The sequence below is a fragment of the Trachymyrmex cornetzi genome, unplaced genomic scaffold, assembly GCF_001594075.2.
Source record: "Trachymyrmex cornetzi isolate Tcor2-1 unplaced genomic scaffold, Tcor1.1 scaffold47, whole genome shotgun sequence".
Taxonomy (NCBI): domain Eukaryota; kingdom Metazoa; phylum Arthropoda; class Insecta; order Hymenoptera; family Formicidae; genus Trachymyrmex; species Trachymyrmex cornetzi.
In genome coordinates this window covers 2,274,288-2,296,159 of record NW_017299509.1, presented here as the reverse complement: position 1 = coordinate 2,296,159, position 21,872 = coordinate 2,274,288, and the positions used below count along the sequence as shown (strand labels likewise).

At 36.6% G+C, this 21,872-nt stretch overlaps 1 protein-coding gene across 1 annotated transcript in view; it reads left to right on the top strand.

Moving 5' to 3' along the window:
• LOC108765041 (CD151 antigen) overlaps positions 1 to 21,872 on the top strand; it is a 122,599-nt gene that overhangs the window by 86,593 nt on the left and 14,134 nt on the right. Inside the window, exon 4 of the mRNA XM_018513532.1 lies at positions 11,216 to 11,407. Coding sequence (XP_018369034.1) covers positions 11,216 to 11,407 — 192 coding nt within the window. The remainder of the gene's footprint in view (positions 1 to 11,215; positions 11,408 to 21,872) is intronic.

The following is a 21,872-nucleotide window of genomic DNA, read 5'->3' as shown; positions in this document are numbered from 1 at the left end:
TATTTCATCATGCAGATTTTATGTGTTCCATTATAAAATACGATGCTATTAGTTGGAAGCCTTATGATTGATGTTTCGTAGAATCCCGTTGCATACATCGTAAAATTTTAATCAAGAGAAAACGAATTATTACTAAATAAATTATAAAGTATAACCATTTTTTTTACAATTGAATTTTTTTTAGAAATGTCAAATTGAACATAAATAAGCGAAGAAGGCTATATTCACAGCGAATGTTGGCTTTTATACGAGAAGCATAGTATCCATATCCCTTTTGTTAAAGTATCTAAAAATTTAACCGAGTACATACTTGAAAATAATTTTATGTCCATCATCAAAATAATTATGTAGAACATTTAAATATCTACTATGTAATTAATTTTAGATACTTTAGTAAAATCGTTCTTTCTATATGATATTTTTGCATGAATCTTACGTTTCAAATCCTGACTAAGGTAATACTTTTTACAATATTCCAGCTTCAGTTTAAGACTGTGTTTTAAGATCGACAAATCATATATCGGTGCGCAATTTGCTTCAACTGGAATTTGTAAGATTTGCACAAAAATATTATTGAGCAGCAACATCGACTTTGATGAAATGTGGCCTTCTTTATTTAGTTATATTAAGCATTTGTCGGACAATTTTCACTTACTATTATAAAAATTAATTATCTTATATATTATATTAATCACAAACTCGCTTAAAACGATAAAATATGACATGACTACAAACATTTCACAAACACACAAAGCAAATTTAGTATTCACGAAAAAAGCCTGACAACAATTTCGCGAGCAAGCAAATTCTAAATACTGAACCGTCCGGTGGCTATAGCATTGTCATGGTTTGTCGATACCGTTGGAGATGAAATCGCCGGAAGCACATCGCGAAACGTTGTTGGCGCAATTAAAATGGAAACGAGTACATCCGACGTAAACGGGCTACGACTGGACTTTACACGACGTGTACGCGTTGTACAGTACAGATTTCGGATGCTGGCCCGGTAATGGGATGACTCTCATGTAGCGCGTAGCGTTACCATGCACAAATTTATTTCCTCGTCGTCCGGCCGTACATCGTGGAGATATTGAAATCCTGACGTCTAATGTAATAAAAATGCTGGCCGGCGTCGGGGATCGGTCGGCGAGGAGAAAAAAAGAGAAATCGATCGCTGGTAGCATCGGAGTGCATTTGGCGGGCTGGTATATCGCCACAAAGGTGGTTTCTGCTATCGTCGTAAGATATTATCAAACGTGGAATTTCTTGACTATATCATAATAGGAAACGTTTTGTATTTGTGTTAAAACCAATTCTTGTTAAAATTTTACCGTTGAATTTTTAAACATATTTACACGTTGATTTAACATAATGACATCGTATTATTTGAATATTTTGTATTTAAGGTTTTTACTTTGTCACAGATTATTTTTTAGGAATTTGTTTTATAAAGTATGTGAATACTTTTCAAAATAACTTTTTGGATTTTATTTATTGTACTTTAAAGATGAAATTTTTTTTTATTTAAATAAAAAATATGAACAACGTGTGATATATTAAAAATCTATTTTCCCTCTGCATTGTATACAGTTCGTCTGCGAGCATGATTTCGAACCTTCCAGTAAATTGAAATAAAAAAACGAGACATCATTTTAATCAGAACACTTGCAGTTATTGTTGGAATTAGAATAAACATAAAAACATAAAAAATTAAGTTATCAAAGTAATTCCAGTTCCAACGAGATAACCACAAGTGTTTTAATTAAAATGATATCTCGTTTTTTTTATTTCAATTCACTGGGAGGTCCGGAATTATGGTCGCAGACGAACTGTGTGTACGATGCAGAAGAAAAATGGCATCATTTGAGTGATATCGGACAACCTGAGTAGGAATAAAAATAGGAATAAGAAACAAAACTGTCAGCGAATACCGTAAAAAGGTATGCTCTAGGGGAACAATAAACAAAGCGAAAAGATTAATTGTGTTATTTGCGGAGAAAATTGTAATAAGACTAGATGCAGATAGTGGATTGGATAGACAGTGTAACGTTTGTGAAGATTGGGTTCATGAAAACTGCAGTGTCCAGCAAAAAAAAGCTGGTTTCTTTTATTATAAATTAAAAATTCGTATGTCCATAAAAAAATAAAAATTTGTAATAATAAACATGTTTTTTTAGTGTTTATGTTAATTTTACCGAAAAAATATACTTTCGCAATTTACCAACAAATTGTGTCACCATTATTTTTTACATTTTTTATATTTAATATTTGTTTTTCTTTTTAATGTATTCATCTTGTATTAAAAATTAACACAAAAATTTGAGTGAAATATTGAAGATACGTGACGTTTGTTAAATGTAACACAAATTTCGCAACCATGTAGAACTAAATAAAAAAAAAAGGGATAGTAAAAATAGAAAGGAAATGACAACAATTAACACACGATACTTTTAAATGGAACGGCGCGGCGGAAAATTGCGTTCGTATCAAATAAATCATAATTAACATTTTTCTTATAATTTTTTCATGGTCTTTTTTACGCAACTCACCTTTCTAATTACCCTCTAATTGCGCCAGCGTAATTTCTTTTTGCCACGGTAGACTGACAGCGCGCGACGCCGCGCCGAGTCGATCGGTGATAAACTTTTAATTAACTTTGCCCGATACCTGTTATAAATAACATATTATTAATACCGAGATACGAAGGAAGTACGGGGAGGAATAATTAAGTAACGAATTGAATTATATCGCGTTTATGTTAAGCTGTAGGCAGCTCAACCAATCCTTGACATCGACCGGCGTGCACGAAGTTTCGACGGCCGTATTCGAAATAATCGTCTGTTTGCATGGCGGAGATGATTTAATTATTTAGAGAACGCCTGGCATTTGCAATAGAATGTCTGCGGAAGAGCTCGTACGAAGTACTTAACCCCGCCGGGAATGCGAGACGTCGTTTGAAGGTGCTTGGAATTTCGTCCGAGACTGGTATCAAGGAGCTCGAAGATATTACAGTTTTCCTCCTTCTTTACGCGATTCTCTCCCTTTTCTCTATTGCATCGCGTTTCGTGTCTCTTGTCCGTACACCAAAGCAAGATCGTGTGTCTCGAATCCCATTTCCGCAATTATTGTACGACGGCAATTGCACGATAGCTACATATTTTTTCCCTTTCTCGCTCGCAAGGCAGGAGCAACGAAGTGAATTTTTATTAGGGAAGACAACGAGCGCGCATAGAGAGAGAGAGAGAGAGAGGGCGAGGTGGAAAAGCTGGGCGGTATACAAATTCGAACTGTCATGTTGTCTTTAATTCCACTTCGCCTTCGTTCCATTCGGTTCTCTGTTCTAAACGGAACGGGCATTTATCCTGCTCTCGAATGAGAGGGAAACCCTCAGTACGCTCGGGCGGGAAACAGATGCTTCCAATTCCAACGATAGATCTGCGAGAGATCACGGGCAGTAGGAATAAAGTGGAAAAAGTCGAATCGCGCGCGGGAATGCCGCCGCGTCGCGTCGTCGCTATTCATTCTATCCTTCCGTATCGTATCTCCCCGTATCTTCTTTGTGTATCGAATGGAATTCCTTCCGAGAGAGGATCCCCGTCAACAAAGCTTGGCTTTCCATGGATTGGTCCGTCAAGAATTATACTACGGAATGCAATAAAAAGGGACTAAACGCCGTTACATCTTAAGAACTTTATTTGCCCCGTGGATCGGTAACATCGGTAGGAAGAGACGAGATAAGGCCGCGGTCGATTCCGAAGAAAGGATAAAAGTAAACGTAAGACGTGAGATAGGCGGGGGCGTTAGCGGAGGTCGCCGACGTCCCTTTGAGAATACCAGAGAACCAGTCCGAACGAGATTTCCGTGGCTGTCAGACCGCGAGTATTTCCGATAGACAACTCGTTGAAAGTTACGATCTAGGTAGTAGAGATCGTAAACGCTCGGCTACGCGCACGATCGATGAGCGAAATTAAAGTTGTATCACGGAAACGGTGTCCGGCGTGGATACCTCTCACTTATTTCGTTTTAAATAATTATTATCGTTGTAAAGCAAATAAGTAAAACTCCTGCGTATCGTAAAATGGAGTATTAATATTTATAAGAGAAAAAAAAGCTCTCTGATACAAGTAAAATATTTGATATATGTGAGCCTCCGCGTAAATTATATATTATATATTATTGACGCGAAGGTAAAGTAATCGCAAACGTTTCGATTTTGGATTTAAGTCCTATGCAATATGGAAGTCGAGTATAAACTACAATAAAAGTGCAAGAGAGACCGGATGTTAAATATTTTCCTTTTTCCCCTCCCGGTTATGGATTATCCCTCACATAGCCTAAAAAAGGAAGATAAATGGAAGGAGGAGAATGAGGGAAAGAGAACGGGTTACATATCAAAATGATGAATGATTTAAGTAAATTGGATCCAGATGTTTAGTATTACTTTATAAATCCAAACCATATATAATCTTGCTTCACATATGTATTATTTCTGCAGACATTAAGCGTTTGTTAAAATGGATTTCTTTATCCAAAACCTCGACTTTACTCCAGTCGAAATCATGAGAATATTTTAGACTATGTTCTGTAATGACAGATGTTTGTGTCGTATTTCTTCTTTTTTATAATGTGATTAGCATTAGATTATTAAATCAAATGAAGGGGCAAATGAGATTTAACGCTATAATTAACGCGTATACAATATATTTACATGCTTGATTAATATTAATTATTACAAAATAATTTATACGTACCTTTCGACTCTTTTTTTTAAAATCATTTTCGATGAAAAGTTTACATATGTGGTTACATGAAATTTCCAGTGGCGAGAACACAGATTTCATATATCAAATGTGTCGTTTACACAGTTATATGACCAAGTGATGTCAAATCGATTTCAATCCACAGAAGTTTAAAACACATGTAGAACATAAAGTCACGATATTAAAATGTTATAGTCAGGATGATGTTTATAAAATGGCAATGAATTGAAATATAAATTTAGTCGAGAGAATTGGTCACATTTTAAAGAATTCAAATTAATGGTTAAATGTTGTCTCGCGCACACACACACACACAAGACAAAATTCAAAGTCCAATTCGATTTATTGTCTTTCATGTATCACGATTTCTTTCTCGATGTTTTTCCAAGATAAGCAATAAATACATCACTCGATTCCGTTTAAGTAGCCCTTTAATATGACATATAATTTGTACATAAAAAAATGTTATTATGTTAGCCGAAAAAACAGCCACAACTTAACATCCCCCTTTGTTAAGTTCGTAGTTACATAACGTCCTATTCTTTCCCGAAACGTTCGCACGAATTTGCGCGAATCTTAATTAAATCTTTCGCACACAAGATAGAAATGGCACAGAATTTAATGAAGAAATTAAAATGTATTTTCTCGGCGAATATTTCATTATATTGTGCTTCCGCCGCGTTACACGATTTCACACGAGTCCGCAATAATTTTCAGGATGTTTTCCATGCAACCGCATGGTATGATGTACGACTTTTAATTTCTTCGTTTTCCGCTCGTCGTTTTCTGCGCACCGTCCGCCCGTGCGTCGCGCTGTCCGGCAAAATTTTAGCGAGTACGTGAACGGATTAGCATAACATTGCCCCCAAGTTGCAACGTAGTTTAACCCAGAGCTGATCGTGCGCTTGCATTGGCTGGCACGTTCGGCTCGCCAGCTGTCTCGTTACATCCGATGCAGTTCGCGCGAGGGTGCACTATATGCATAAGTACATAGGCGAACCGCTGACTGAAGTGTACCTGAGCAGCGTACCGAAAGAGATTGTTTAGGATGACGGTATTAAGCAGGAATCTACTGGGGGAATAAGCGAAGGTATATCTAGAAAATAACGCGATAAATATATACATCTTTCCCGTACATTCGCAATTTATTATACGACAAGATCGCAATTATCACGCGGACGGAATTTTCTTAGATCCAATAAATATCGTGTCGTAAGTTTCATTTTATCGAGCTCCCGCAAATAGGATTCTACACCGTGTTCTTTCCTCTTTTTTTTTCCCACGTACCATCGTGGACCTAATTCATGCTTAATTCATGCTGCGGCTCGCCGGATCAATTATGCAAAACGTTTCCGAACGACGTAAGCGAAATCACGCCGCATTTCGCGTCGCGCGAGGTCGAGGAAGAATCCGTGATCGGGCAGAAACACGGGCAGTTTCGATATACGTCCGTTTTTTCCCAGACTCTGTTTGCCAACCGCGGTTGGACGACGCGTCGCGACGCCGGATACGGAGCCGGTGATTTGAAATACGGGCACGTAGACGCGAAGAATATCGGCGCGGCGCGCGATACATACAATTTATATCGCCGACCCGACGCGCACACGGGTTATAGCGTACATGAGAATAAACGTCCGTGTGCGCCATCGGGACAATGATAAAATAATAAATTGCGGCCCGGTACCGCGATGGTCCTATAACCGTGGGGAATCGAATCGAGTTCCTTTTCGTACAGAATCGTACTTACGCACGTGCCCGTTACGCTGGTACTCGAATACGACCCCGATGTATCTGGCAATATTGCCCGGATACATCGCCGTTCACTCCTTAATGGATACGGCGAAACGTTTGTTATTTATGCGTGGAAACGTGTCCTGATATCAAATATCATGCTGATACTTTGGAAAAACACACAGTAAGAATCGTATGTACAATTTAACACGGGAATGTTATATCTAACGACGTATAAAGTTTATCATATAAAAATGTTATTGTTTTATCATCGACAAAATTCTAACATTTAATAATGTTTTGTTATGCACATTTCAAGTTCTTTCCCTCGTAGTGCTACAGATTCGTATAGCGCCACAGATTTGTAACACGCAGTTTTACGCTGTACACGGAGAGAATTTTTTCTTAGAATTTACCCTAAAAATATGACAGTCGTGGAATAACATTGTATTTCGAAGAATTTTTTAATGTAAATCTCTCTCATACATTAATAAAACTACAATAAAGTATAAAATAAGTTTGATCGAGCATTTTACCGTGCATTTTAGTGCACGGTAAAAGTCTTTAAAATATTGCTCGTACCACAATTACCATATTTTGAGGGTAAATTTTAAAAGAAAATTCTCTCCGCGTAGCTTAATACATTATGGTTATACATGACTAAGTCAATATTAAAAATTAAGACTATCTATGGATTCTGTCGTACAATGGTACATTGCATAGAATATTGAAATCGTATATTGAAAGTTCAACGAAACTTTACCTGCTTGATTTCTTCTACGGAGTATCCATTTCTCCGAAGCGTTTTGTAAATAATGTACAAATTTCTTTCCATTCTTTCGTTTTTATAGCGTATTGCTATGTTCTGTAATTTAATGTTCCAGATAGCAGGGTGAGTCTCTATTTCTATTACAAAACGTTCAATGTCGAATGTGGCGGCATTCTTTCTCGCGCGGCACAAAAGAGATTTTCTCTTAAAGTCTACAGTATAAATGTATCATTGTATGATATTAGTCATTAAATAACCTTAATTTTTTCATTTTGATTTATAAACGTACAACATAAAACTGCGTGCTACAAATACCAAATATGTGGCATTATTACACGAATCTGTATACTATACTAAATAATTCTGTCACTCGTAAAGAACTATGGACCTGTGACGCGTCCTTGTGGCGCCGCGAAATGATTCATTTGAACGCATCCGCAATACTTCTCTATCATGCCATGAATTGGTCCATCTGAACACAATCATACAACGTACAACAATAGGTTTTACTCGACTAAATAATTATTTTTCTACAATTACACGCCATCGATATATTATGAATATCACAGCTGCAGTATTTCCTGCGAATTACGAATAAAATTACGGTACTTTTATTCCTTGATGGAGAACCGGCTCTAAAGCAAATTATCATAATACGCCGTTACAATGTCGCACATTATCCGCACGTTTACACCGCGAATTCCAGGCTAGATAATTTCAGCTCTCGAACCCGAACAGCGATGAGCTTGCGCTCGTAAAGCTGCATTCCTCAATATCGTAAATATCGTATACCGATCGACATTCGCATATTTTACAAATAATATCAGTTTATTTCCAATAACAGTATTCTCTTACGCGCTGCTCTACTGTAATCTTTCCAAAAAGATACATCGTATAAGAGTCAAATGCAATGAGGTGCAGATAAGTATATCTTATCCAAAATTGAAAAACTTTGAAATGTAAAAGTTGGAAATAATATTCAAACAGATTTTCGATACTTTTTGGAGCGTAATAAATGGAATGGAATCTATAAAAATTTTCTTGTCACGATTTCCTAGGACTAATGCAGCCACCGTATTATCGATTATTATGCAGCCGTTGGCAAATGTTCGTGCATTGATTCCGTAATATCCGATCAGTGTTAGATAATAATCGTTATTGGTATAACACGCAGTAATACATTTCAATCTCAGATTATCGATATCAATTATCATGCCAAGTTGCATCGACTAATGTTCTCGTGGAACAAATCAACGATGGAAGAAACACAGAGTTTTAACCCTCTAATGGTAGGTCAGATGTAATCCTTACTTGACGGTTTTGTCAATCAAGGCCTTTTTTTAATTATTATTATAATCATTTTGCCAGTTAGTAAACTTTATTGTATTTTTTCATTTATAAATAAACAGAAAACTAGAAATTCTATTTGGTCTCACCGAAGTGCCATTCTTGTTGGGTTCTTTTGTTGGTTTAATCAGAACATTGGTTCATATATAATTTTTTCAATACATAATTATAAAATCGCATATTTACGATGTTTGGAGAACGCTAGCCGGTCTCAAAGTTGGTCATTGTTCTTCAGACGGTGTATGGTGACCTACGTGAACCGCATTTCCCCGATACCGTAAATATCACGCGTGTCGGCCGATATTTACGTCGGCATAGCTCGTATATTCTGGAGTACCTGCGACCGTTCTCTCGCGAGGGAACATTGTGCGTGTCCGTGTGTCACTATAAACGAGAGGGAGGGGAAAAAATATCGCGCTGCAAGAAAAACGATGTCCGGCGTGAGAGACAAAAAGAACCGCAGGATAAATCGCGGCATTTAATCGGACGCGATGCGTGACGTTTGACGATGACACTTCCGTTACGCGTGTAAAACGCTGTATGGGGCGAGTAAAAAGAGTCGCACGAGAATCTCTGTGTACTTTAAGGACGTAAAAAACGGATGAAACTGCTCCAAAAGAGTACTTCCTTTTAAAGAACGGTTCTAAGAAAAATTAGAGCCAGTTATCTTGGAAGAGTAATCTCTCGACATAGTTTAAGTACTTTGCTATAATATAATCCTTTTGTAACTCTTTTTTTCCTAAATTAAACGAGAAGCTGAGAGCGACAGTTAACTTGAGTGATTTTTAATTTGTTCTTTACACATCTCTCTTGAGTTTTGATCTCAAATTAAAATTCATCATCAGGAAACATCTCGGAATGTTACTTCAGCGTCAACGGGAATCGTTTGCTTTCTGCTCGCGGCGCCAATTAACGCACACCCCGTATACGCAATGTCTACGTGCATTGGTGCGTGTAGTTATATCGGGCCAATATCCGTTATTCTTTCTCTCTCTCTCTCTCTCTCTCTCTCTCTCTCTCTCTCTCTCTCTCTCTCTCTCTCCGTCTTTCTCTTTCTCTTGTACCAGCTGTCGTGGGCGGTGACGATATCCGAGCACTCATCGGAGCGACTTTACGCCCGCGGTGAAGCCGGTGCGGGCACGATATGAAATTGAATGAAACGCACTGTCCATAAACTGATCCTATCGGAAGTTCTTCACGGACATGAACGACGACTCTCGCTTCCCGTTAGCTGTGTTCTTCCCGATGATCGTTGGTAGCGATTATCCTAGAGATTTTCTCGAAGATGCCGACGACAACCGAGATGACGGACGGGTGTATAATCAATCTCGGATTTCTTCCGAGGAATTCGAGAAAGATCAATGAGATTTGTAACGTTTTCCACTGGGAAAACTGGTGCAGCACTAGCGCCGTGCTAGGTTTAGATGAAAACTGCACTAATGCAGTAATAGTGCAGCTTTAGTGCGGTTCAATGGAACATCCATTTTATAACACCCCTAAAAAATATAACTATGTTCAAACTTGAATTACTTATTTTACAATATTTTGATTCATTTATTTATTTAAAACGTTTTCTTAAATTAAATTTTTATATTTCAAGAGTTTTAAACGTCAAAATGTCGCATTGCATAGCTATTATTAGAAACATTGAAACTAAACAATGTCATTGTTATAACATTAATTACAACAATGTAACATCATATCATAACGTAATATCATATCCTTTGCACGAACACAATCCTCAATTTCAACTTGCATCGGTCTCCACTGACTTCAAAGACAGTGGAGCAAAAGTTGAACTCGGTGCAAGTGTTTTGCACCAGTTTTATCAATGGAACATTAAACACTGAACTAGTTTTCACAGTGAAACAACACAATTGTACTTAGTCTTACTTCGTCAACTTTTAGATTCATTTCGTCATATCAGAGAATTCATTTCTGTAAAAGGAAAGAGAGGAACAGGGAGATGCTGTTTGTAAAAGATAAAGTTTGAACACGGGAAAAGTCAATTCGAGAGAAACCTTTTTCGTCAGCGTGATAAAAATTTTCATTCCGGCGTATCGAGAGAAATCTTATTTGCATCAGTTGCGTTATCGAGAAACGCTTTACTACATCCAGAAAAAAAGGCATAGATAAAAAGCCATATTGGCAAAAAAACTACAAAAGTGACAAATACACAAGTTGTATATGTATATACAACTTGTATATAGTATTAATGTATATACGGAAAGAACGATCATGCTGAAGTATCTAAAACTTTAACTAGACAGTTGAAAAAATAATTACATATATAGGAATCTGAAGCACGATGATAAGTAATGTTTGAAAAAATTTTGTCATCCTTATACAAATTCATCAATTCGAGCCATATAATTATTTTAATCCAACAAAATTATTTTTAGATCAATATCTAACTAAATTTTTTAATATTTCAGCAAAACTGTCTTTTTCGTGTACAGCAAAATAAATTATTTCGTAGTTATTGCAATTATAAAATACAAGACAGGCTGTATATAAATCGTAAGTCACATCGCGACGGATGTTTTGTGACGTTTCATTGCGTGCTTGCGTAAAATTAAATTGAGGATTTCTCGTTCATGTGTTGCAGCTGTCCGGACTGGTGGTAGGTGGCATCGGTATCTGGACGGTGGCAGCGAAGCACAGCTACGTGTCACTGATGTCCACGTCGACGTATCCTACTTTGGCCTACGCCTTGATCGTCGCAGGTGTACTGGCTGTCATCGGTAGCTGGCTCGGATGCGGCGGCGTAACTTCTGAAAATCGATGTGTCCTCCTCGTGGTGAGCTTTAGTCATATATCAACGTTCAACGGGCGAAATAATTCCTACAGCAAATATCAATTTTATCGAAACATTGAGATGGATATATATGAAAAATATTCGTTTATTTATTACGTGTTATTTATTAAATTCGTTTAATTGATCGAGTTAACTCGTTCCGTTTCATTATTCGACTTTGTATACGGTGCTACGTTTATTACATCCAGAATTGATTATAATTACTCATTAATCATCGCCACGTCCGAATTACATTAATCGACTTCCAGAAACCGATGTGGGAAGTGTTACTGCAGAGTTTGACGCGAAGTAATATAGTCGGATCGATTACAGTAATAATCCCGTTCCATGCATATTCTGTCAATTCTCGTAGAGATCTTAATTCATTTGATGATAAATGACAAATAAATTATGTGATCCGCTTTGCTTTTATCCCACAAGTAGATGGTTTTCCACTAAAATGACGATAAATAACAAGTTTGCCAACTCTGACTTCATTATCACTCAAGGAAATCGCGCGTATGTTTTTCGTCCATTTTATCGATTTAAGAGAGAATCATTTATCAACAAGATGGTATCATCCAAGTAATTAATTTCCCGGTTTGCAAGCGAGAGATCGAGATATGTCACGAGAATGTCTTCCTGAAAAAGCGAAGAAGTGTAGATATCAAAGTTGAGTATCGGATACAAACGAGGTATCGCTCTTAAAGGTACTTCTTATCGGGGATGCTAGATGTGCTTTTATGCGCGCGATCGTCCGCAATGTCGTGATACATTATGGGCTGCTGTTTGCAATCGATATCATGTCGAACACTTCAGTCGGTTATCGAAAGTCATCTCGCAACCATCTTGACAATATGTCTCGTTTATAGCCTGTCGGTTATAAGAAAAGATAAGGCAAGTGAAATTTCAAATTGATGCACACAAAACGTTTTTTATATTCAAGAATTCATTTATATAGAATTATACATATTTAAAGTAGAACCAAAATTATCTCGGAAAAGAAGGGCTGTTTCGTATAAAAATAAGTATAAAAAATAAGACAAGAGATGAGATGCAATAAGTTTCCTCCGCTTCTTTCTAGATTGTATCACAATTTCGATTGCATCTTTCACGGAGCGTATAAGCCATAGGGCTTCTGAAATAGAATGGACCAGATATCAGAAACTGGTATAGATACGAAGACTGCAGATGAAAGAGAGAGAGAGAGAGAGAGAGAGAGAGAGAGAGAAAGTAATATAGATACATATCTACACAGAGCAATATTTAAGCCAAGTTGGTCACAGAGAGAAGCTGCATACACGCAATATGAAAATGACTTCTGCGGTAGCTGCAGTGTGAAGTTATTAAACAAAGTTCGTATTAACTGTCTAATGGACGGTTTCGTACTAACATCAATTAGCTCTAAGTGTAGTTTAATTAACTCTCTCCTTTTAAATCATGATTCTGTTTATAACAGATAGGCAAACAGAGAACATTCAATTAACTATTGTTAGCAACTGCTTTTGAGGCCGATTAAATTTCATGTATTCCTCTGAAATCTTCACTTTGCGCTGGTTATACTGTCGACTTGAAAGTATCCTTTCATCTTATTTAACGATCATTTGCCAATGTCAATTGACGGTGGATTCTTCAAGGGACTTCAAAAGAATTTATTTATGCTATTCGTTGTTAACATCGTTCTTTGTAACTTCCTAAGAACAACTTCGTCTCAAAGTAGCTCGAGCACGCTGCTTGAAGTTGAGCCGCTCTTCACCTACGGGTTCGAACATTCCTTTGACTTAGCTGAGCGGCTTCAACATTATTGCTCAGGGCAGTCTTTGTTAGTTGGAAGCCAGTTAGTTACGTGACCAGCAAAAAAAAAAAACAAACTGTAGGATTTACGCGAGTAAATTAAAAATCGTTATTCAACGCAAACTAATTCGACAAAATGAACTATTGTTCACTAATAATGTTCATGCACTAATATTCTTGATCGCGATAATGTTATATTCCGGTCCAAAGAGGCTTCGCAATCTCGTTGCAGTCTTAGTTGTTATTTTTATATATTTTATAATTTATTTTTTTGATAATGACAACGCTATAGTTGACAGTCAAAAATTATTTTTAATCAAACAAGATGTTTTTTTATTAGATTTTTGAAAATAATACCAATACAAATCAAATTTCATCAGCACGTTAAGTTTCCAAAATAATTGAGATTAAATTGAAGTTTTTGCAAGATTTGAAATTTTTTGTAAAAAAAGATTACTTACGTTATCTTGAAATTCTGATCTGAAGTCATGCCCATATTGCATGTATTTTATAAAATACATTTTTTAATTTCAATATCTTACTTTTTAATCATGTTATGACGAATTTAAATCGGAGTTTTGCTAAGATAGTAAATTGTCCGCCCAAGACGAAATTTGTATTTATAACTTATGGTTTACGACTATCGATGCACATAATACATAGAATGCAGTTTTTAGTATAAAATGTAATTTGCGGATTAATCGTTAGTGCGATGCTATTTTTGTTCCATTGCGTGAGCGAGAGCGTATTTTCGCGTTTCCGCAAATTTCACGCTTCCCGAGCGCGCGCGGTCGCTAAAAATACGCGGCTTTGGCCTTCAACGACGTGCAGGAAACCCCTTACCTCTCTTGGGTTATAAATGAAAAATCGATAATCCCGCCACCGATTACAATGAACCGTAATGTCGATATGAGATAATTCACCGTGCTGGCGACTCTCTTGGGCGCCGGATCCGCTCTCCCTCAATAAGTCGCTACTAACAATGTCCGACCTCCTCCTTTGAACCTTCAGGTAAGGGAAGTTCTCGAGCTCGCCTTTGACCTTACCCATAGTCTTCCACCTCCGACATTATCGCCGTCGGCCGACAAAGTCTCGACGATGCTGCCCGAGGCCGACTGGAGCTATTGAGGTGCTGGCATATTTTTGAAAGCGGCTTAACCCGCGCGTGCCACCAAGGACGTTATTCATCGGTGATACTCGGCCACCACACATACGCGCGAACACACGTGTGGCTGTAATTTAACATGCATTAATACGAACTTATATAAAGTAAAGCAGGAATATATCGCATCGCGAGAATTCCTTTATTGCGGCGTACATCGTACATCGCTGTGTTTACAGATTATTTAATACGCCCCACGCCGCTGCTTCCGAGGAATACCTGGAACACCTAGAACGAACCGCCTCCTTCGTATGCAGTCTACACCCTCATGCTCCGAGTTTGACAAATTGTGCATCCATGCGTTGTCCCGCGATATTATTTTACAGTCGCCCCGATCCCAACAGGGAGCGATAAACTTTCTCTATAAATTTGCGGTTCAGATCCCATTTTCTTTAGACATTTATGAAATGGTTTAAAGACTACACAGAAATAAGAGTTCTGCTAAAAATTTAGCTAGATATACAAATATCTGAAAATAATTTTATTGAACTATCAAAATAATTATTAAATATGATAGAATCAGACTCCTCAAAAATTAACAAATTAAAGTACCAAAAATTTCAGGAAAGTGGGTAATTAGTGCGCTAATATAATATTAGACATAAATTTATATTGTCTCTTCTGTTAGACATACATTTAATTTCGTACGCGTTTCGACTTGATTTAAATCAAAATAATTATACAGGATAAAGTAAGGTTAGTAGAATGTCAAAACTTTGTGCAGTATCATGCTTGCAGCTCATCACATTTATACTGAGAAAAAATTCTAATTGAAAATGAACGAACCAGTAAGATGCTGATTATATCAATTAATTCCGGTCATCATAATTGGACATTTAATTAGAAAATTCTAATTTACCCATTTTCAACAGGAATTTTTTTTAGTGTAAGAATTTTACTACTATAATTATTTTAATGATCCAACAAATTTATTTTTAGATCTATATCTGCACTGAGAAAAATGTTTTGATTGAACTGACAAATGAGTCCAACAAGAATAGCATTTATGAGGTGAGACAAAACAGAATTTCTAGTTATCAAAAATTTTATTTGATCTTACTGAAATGTCATTCTTGTTGGATCAACTTTTGTTAGTTTCAACAAGTCGGAACATTTTTCTCAGTATAATTAAGTTTTTAAATACTTCAACAAAACCGTTCTTCCCGTTATACTTAACTTTCTTTCGAAGAAATATTACTCCATGAAAACTCGGTTTCCATTCTTCTTATTCACTTAAAGAAAGATATAATATAGGCTACTTCTCATAAATCATTCTTCAATGGAGAACTCTTTATTTCCGGGAATTATAATAGTCACCCACGATAAGCCTATCGAGAGATATATTTAGCGGCCTTCCCCTATCTCCGTTCACATTCCCCCTTTCAGAAAGGGTACCCTTCGCCGGGTAATAAATCGACCTTAATCAGGAGTTACCGCGACGATCGTAAGTGGTAGCTCGCGCTTTCGCTATATCTCCAACGACACAGACCACTGGATTATCTTTAATCCTGCCTAAATGATAGTTAAACACCAGTAACGAGCTTTGCCGATCGTTACTAACCGCGGTGTTCCGCCATGCGGTTTCCCTGGAAATTATGCCGCCACTTCTCATCGCCGCGTCGGTTTATTTCTGTACGCGTTTATAACGTGTATATATGTATAATCCATTGAGATGCAAATATTATTCAATGTCAAGCTTTCTACGATGTGTCTATAAAAAAATTTAGAAAGTGAAGTTTTTAATGATCATCGTAGACATAGACATCTTCACTTGCACTTCAATTAGTTTTCCGAGCGGTAAATCGCTGTTGACTGAGCATTAACACTGTTACTTCCGCGAGGTGTCTAATCGGAGAAATTGAATTATCTTTTATTCAATCTAATCGTCAGTTAAAGTCCTTTTGCCGAGTGGCATTTGCCAATAGGGCCTCTTGTGTGCACAAATCACGATCTTAATTGCATAAGTGCTTGTCTCGAGTACAAGACGAATTATTTTCTTCCCTGCGAACTCAAGAAATCGTCTTTCTTCGTTCATCAATGTGACAAATGATACTATATGACACTTGTAACATTGAAAGAAGTGTTTGGTACTTGTGACCGTAATTGCATAGTAAAATAATTATTATTAGAAACTCCATTTTTATAGCTATTACTGCTATTAGCAATTGTAATTTTTAGTGCCAACTACATTTTTCTTAAATATAGAACTATAAATATAATTATTTATATTTAATAATAATAAAACGAATCTCGTATTTATAATTATTTTACCATGTAATTATAGTACAAATGCCAAACACTTTTCTTTCAGTGTATATAATTTTCACTAAACAAAGATATATTTTGGCTATTTACATTTAAAGAGAAAGGTCTTTATTTACATACTCCGCTTTATCTGATTAAACGCGTAATACGTTTTTAACGCGGGCGATTCATCTATTCAAATAAAGATGAGGACTAAATCACCCGTAATAACCGTCGCTAATCACCAGATAATTCCACTTAACCCGTACCACTTCCCGAATCATTAGTTCAGTCTTAATTGCGCGATTTTCCTCCCGAAGCGCCACGGCTATGAACTGCGCTTTTTAATCGTCCTCTTACGACATTATTACAACCATAATCCTCTTTATTATTATTTTCACACATTATCGATTGACTATTTCGTCGATCTTTGTCAACGTGATAAATTACCTGCGCTTCGAGAGAGACTCGCCGTCTCTGCGGTGCAAAAGAAACGTTAAATCACTCGACAACAACCGTCACTAATCACCGGGTAATACTACCACTTGCACGCCGCTGCACTCTCTCGAATCACGACTCCATCCATCCGCTCGATCTTAATTGCATAAGACTTTCCCGTGCACATCTCGTGCACAATCTGCCGTGTTCTGTCCAGCGGTATGCAATAAACGGATGCAAAGAAACTTGCTTACACATGGACATCTCATGAACGCCAATTCGCTTGCATTACTTGTGTCAGCAAACAGTAAATTAACGTCATTAGTCGCGACGACCGACGTTACATTATAAAAGTAAGAGATTTTATTTGCCTGTCCACTTTACAAGATTTATATAATGAAATGAAATAATTGACTGTTGTGAATTAAACGTTATTATTATTTATTAGCACAGATAATACGTATAACAATAACAGGGTTATTTAATAGAGAAAAAGATGGTATTTTGACAAGTGTTGTTACAAAAACAGATTTTTGTTATACAGATGTTGTTAAAGCAAAAACATTCGTTGACAGATCTGTTAACAGATTTTGTTTAAATTTTATGAACGGTGATTTTCCATTGTCGTATTGTGATTCATTGTAGATTCTTATTTTAAATCGTTCTTGACCTATAACTGTACTTACTCAAGTAAATAAATAAATAAATTTTCAAATATTATCTATTGATTGAAGAATTAAGAATTGCGAAAAGGATTCTCAAAAGTTTATCTGGAAAGTGTAATAATATAATTGATAGTCCAATCACAGGTAGTCCAGATTACTTTTCTTCTACTCGGATTGTACGAAGGTAATAAAACGCACATTGAATAAACCACTTGATTGAAGTCGCAATCAAAATAAGAGGTGGTCGAGTTTTTAGGGCCGTCGACTTTTTTTTTCGGAGCGAGTGCCGCCGGTCTACGTTTTCGATTTAGCAGCCGCGGGAATGACGTATCGCGGCAGCAGAATCTCCGGAACAGAGCTTGACGCCTCAGACTTGCTCCGAACCAGTTTAACATCTCCCGGACGCATCAGATCCAAATGCTTCGGGTGAGACTGCATTACTTTCTAAGTATCCGACGTGCCTTGATCGCGGTGCTCGTGGCTAATTTATGCGAGAGAACAATAAGTCGTGGAAGGAAAAAGACAAGCACCGTCGGCTGGAAAGGTACTGCGTAGACCGCAAAACGCTATTTGGGGTGTTTATTATCGAGGGAAGATGAATGGCGTACGGACTATGGGGAAAATTACGCAGGGATCGCATGATCGCTGATTCAAAGATATATTGAAAGAAGAACAGCAAAGAAGTGAATACTTTCTCAGGCCTGTTGTATACATTTTTGAAATATTAGATGAAAATGACAGAGAGAAATGTTCAACAAATAAAACACCTTATTCGGTCAAAGCGGATCTTGGTGCCTAATATTTTTTTCAAATTTTTTTTATTTATTATTAGTTCACTTTTTTCTCGTGTTATTTTTTGATATATGATATATAAAATATTAAGATTGAGATTGGATTAGAATTTGATCAATAAAAGCGAAGTTCACTAAATATTGATTTTCCTTCTTCTAGTTCGTTCAATCTCAATCTAATTTTAATTCTAATTTCAATTCTAATTTCTAATCTGATACGGGTATAATGCTAATGCAACATAATTTGATAAGTTAAAAGATGTTTAAAAGTTTTTTACTTAATTTTGTTTATTGGAATAATTGGAATTATTAGTCTTTTCACTTGCCATAAGAGCGACTAATCAGGCTTGTATTCTCTCGTCCGTGAGTACTTGTATACAGTGCTTAATAGTATAATGTAAACACAGAGTACTTTTCGTATACGTCGAACAATTTCAAGATTCGCAATCAAAAAGGTCATTATTCTTCAATATGGACACGTTTTAACAAGGTGCTCACCATCCGGCTTCGAGGATCTCCGTTTACTTGCCATCGTAACTCTAACAAGCTTCGTCACGTGCTTTCGAAAAGAAAACTTCGCCCCGAGTTCTTCAGATTTCACTATCGGTTACAAGATATTGTCAATTATTCAAAACATAATGAATGTGAGAAGAAAGGATTTTATGTAAACAAAACATTTTGCATAGTTATATATATTTTTTTTTTGTCTCTATTTCAAATAATAAGAAAAAATCTATTGCAATTGAATGCGATTACTGCTGTTTCGCACTGATAAAAGCAATCATTGAATTCTCTCGGTCGTATCTCACAAAACGACGTATCTAACATAAAGAACATTTATTGGAAGTTTAATGGCAGGATGCACTTTCAGGTCGATAAATTTGCGTGATGCGCGTCGTCACTTCGTCCAGCACAAACGGTATTCCTATAAAATTTCCCGTTTCGTCTTTCCTGTTGAAACCCGGTCGCCGGTTATACGAGACACTCGGAGACGAACCGCCCCGAGTTATCCGGAGCGAATTGCTCGTAAGACGGACCTGGAATTCTACATCGCGCCCTTTTTTTGCAGGCACGGCAATCTTCAGCGGCGGTAAAGATTCAATGAGGTATGGTCGGCACTACGAGCTCGTCAAGTTTAATGTCTTTATAATTGCGCGGTTCTCTCGTCGCCCGCGGACGAAACGAGCCACGGTGAACCGGCCGCGGCGCGGCGCGGCGTTTCTTGCGCTGCTGTCTGTCGTCTCTCCTTTCGGTAAGGCGCGTACAATCGCAACGAAAGGGAAAACGCTGCTCGCGAGACGAGCTTGTTTCTCACCGTTAATTATCTCGATGCCGTTTTTCAAGGATGCTTTCGTAATAGCTTGATAAAGTTTCAACGATCTTTTTTTACGGTTCGCAGATAACACTGCTTGATGTATTTCCAGCTCGTCGCATCACTGAATAGCGTATTTAATAAGCGTACGATATATTTTAATTGCTACTTGACGTGAACGTATTTGTAATAATTTCGTTCCTTTACTTCAAATGCAACCAACTAAATAATTGATTTCTTCAGAAAAAGAGAAAAACTGTGTTTTAATTTAACAGAAAATATGATTATAAAAAAATATATATGTATTCTTAGAAGCATTATTAAATGTCATTTTTGTTATTTTTCTTTCAAAACCCTTAAAAAACCGCCTTTTTGTGACATTTTTATTGTCTTAAAAAATTATTACAAATCTGAAATAAAATTATTAAAAGTCATATAATTGAACTATCACCAACTGTTTATATTTACCTTGAGATCAATAAAATAACTAAATTCAAAATAAAACAATTTCTTCGTCAAACTTTAATCACCAAAATTATTTTAACTCTAAATATATAGAAGACTTCTTTTTATTTACAAAAACGGCAAATTTCAAAGTATCATTATTATAAAAGCATTATGATTTTTTTTTAATCTCTATATGATACCGACATTATTTGGCGAACGGACACTGTGAAGTTAAATTAATATACTTTTGATGATTAATAAAGTAATCTTTATCTAACTCTCATTCTTGGTAATAACTCGAAAATCATTATTTTTTTAATCGTGTCACTTTTAAAATAAGAGAATAAATTTATATTTCATTTTATTTAACATTAATCCTTTTAGCGGTACGAGTATATTATGAATACAAGGACTGGGACATTCGCAGTAAAAACGGGTAAAATTTTAAGCGATTTGAAGCTCCCCTAGTTTATGACATTACTGTTTTATATGCGGAAATAATAAATTAGGACGTTGTATTATAATTGCAGTATTTTATTTGTTGTTGCAAACAATTAAAAATTAAACTTTGAACGAGCACAGAGTATTCCATTGTTATCTGTTGACAAACAAATTCTTCAGAATTTTTTAACTTCTCAGCGTAAGCTTCATGGAAGATCAAGCTACAGAGTTATTTTACATGGAGAATTTAACGTTCAACTTTTAATAATAAAAGGTGGAGAGGCAATATGTTACGTAACCAACAACATAAAAATAGATACGCTGTATCATATTGTTTGCGCGTTCCATTCCTGAAATAACGGCCATATAAGTTCATAGCATAATTTAATTTAAAGCATAAAGTTGAGCTTCACGACAGGTTGAAAGTACTTTGCATAGTATTAGCCGTTATTGTTTCATTTTTATGCTCTCCCGCTCTCTTTGGACGTCTCGGATCACGAACGGTATAAAACGACCGTTTTCTTACCTTTTGCGAAGGATCGCGTCTGTATATGCGTCTCTTTCTTCGCTCGGTAAGCACACGCTATTATTGTACGTGTGTCTTGCAAGTTGCTTCAAATTTATCGATATAGAGACCTCTCGAATGTTTAAAATTTTTCGTATTGTATATATTTTAGCTCTTTGCGTTCACATCGCGATATTTAAATAACATATCACAAGGTATCCCGAAGATTCACCAAGTACAATATACATATGAGATGAAATTGTCCGAAAAAGCTCAAGGAAAATGAGCTTTTTGTATCACACCGAGAAATGAGACATGAAAAAGAGAATCCTTTTATAGTTCATCGCGACACTTGCGACGAAGCTTGGGAATTCACGTGGAAAATCGCGCTTTGCAATCGCAATAATAGGAAGGTGCAAAATTTTCCGTTCTGCATTTTCGTTGTGTTCCCGGCATACATTCACGAAAACGAACAATATCCTGCCTGATTGTAGCCGCTGTCCTGCCGAGAGAAGCATAATTTCCGCCCTGCGGAAAATTCGCGAGTCCGCGCTTCCCGCAAACGCGCCCGTCACCATGGCAGAATAACGATTTTACTTCATCCTTAACAAAGTTATATCGGTGATCTTTAAGAACTTCCTGACAGCATTTTCTTAATTCTCCCTTCTT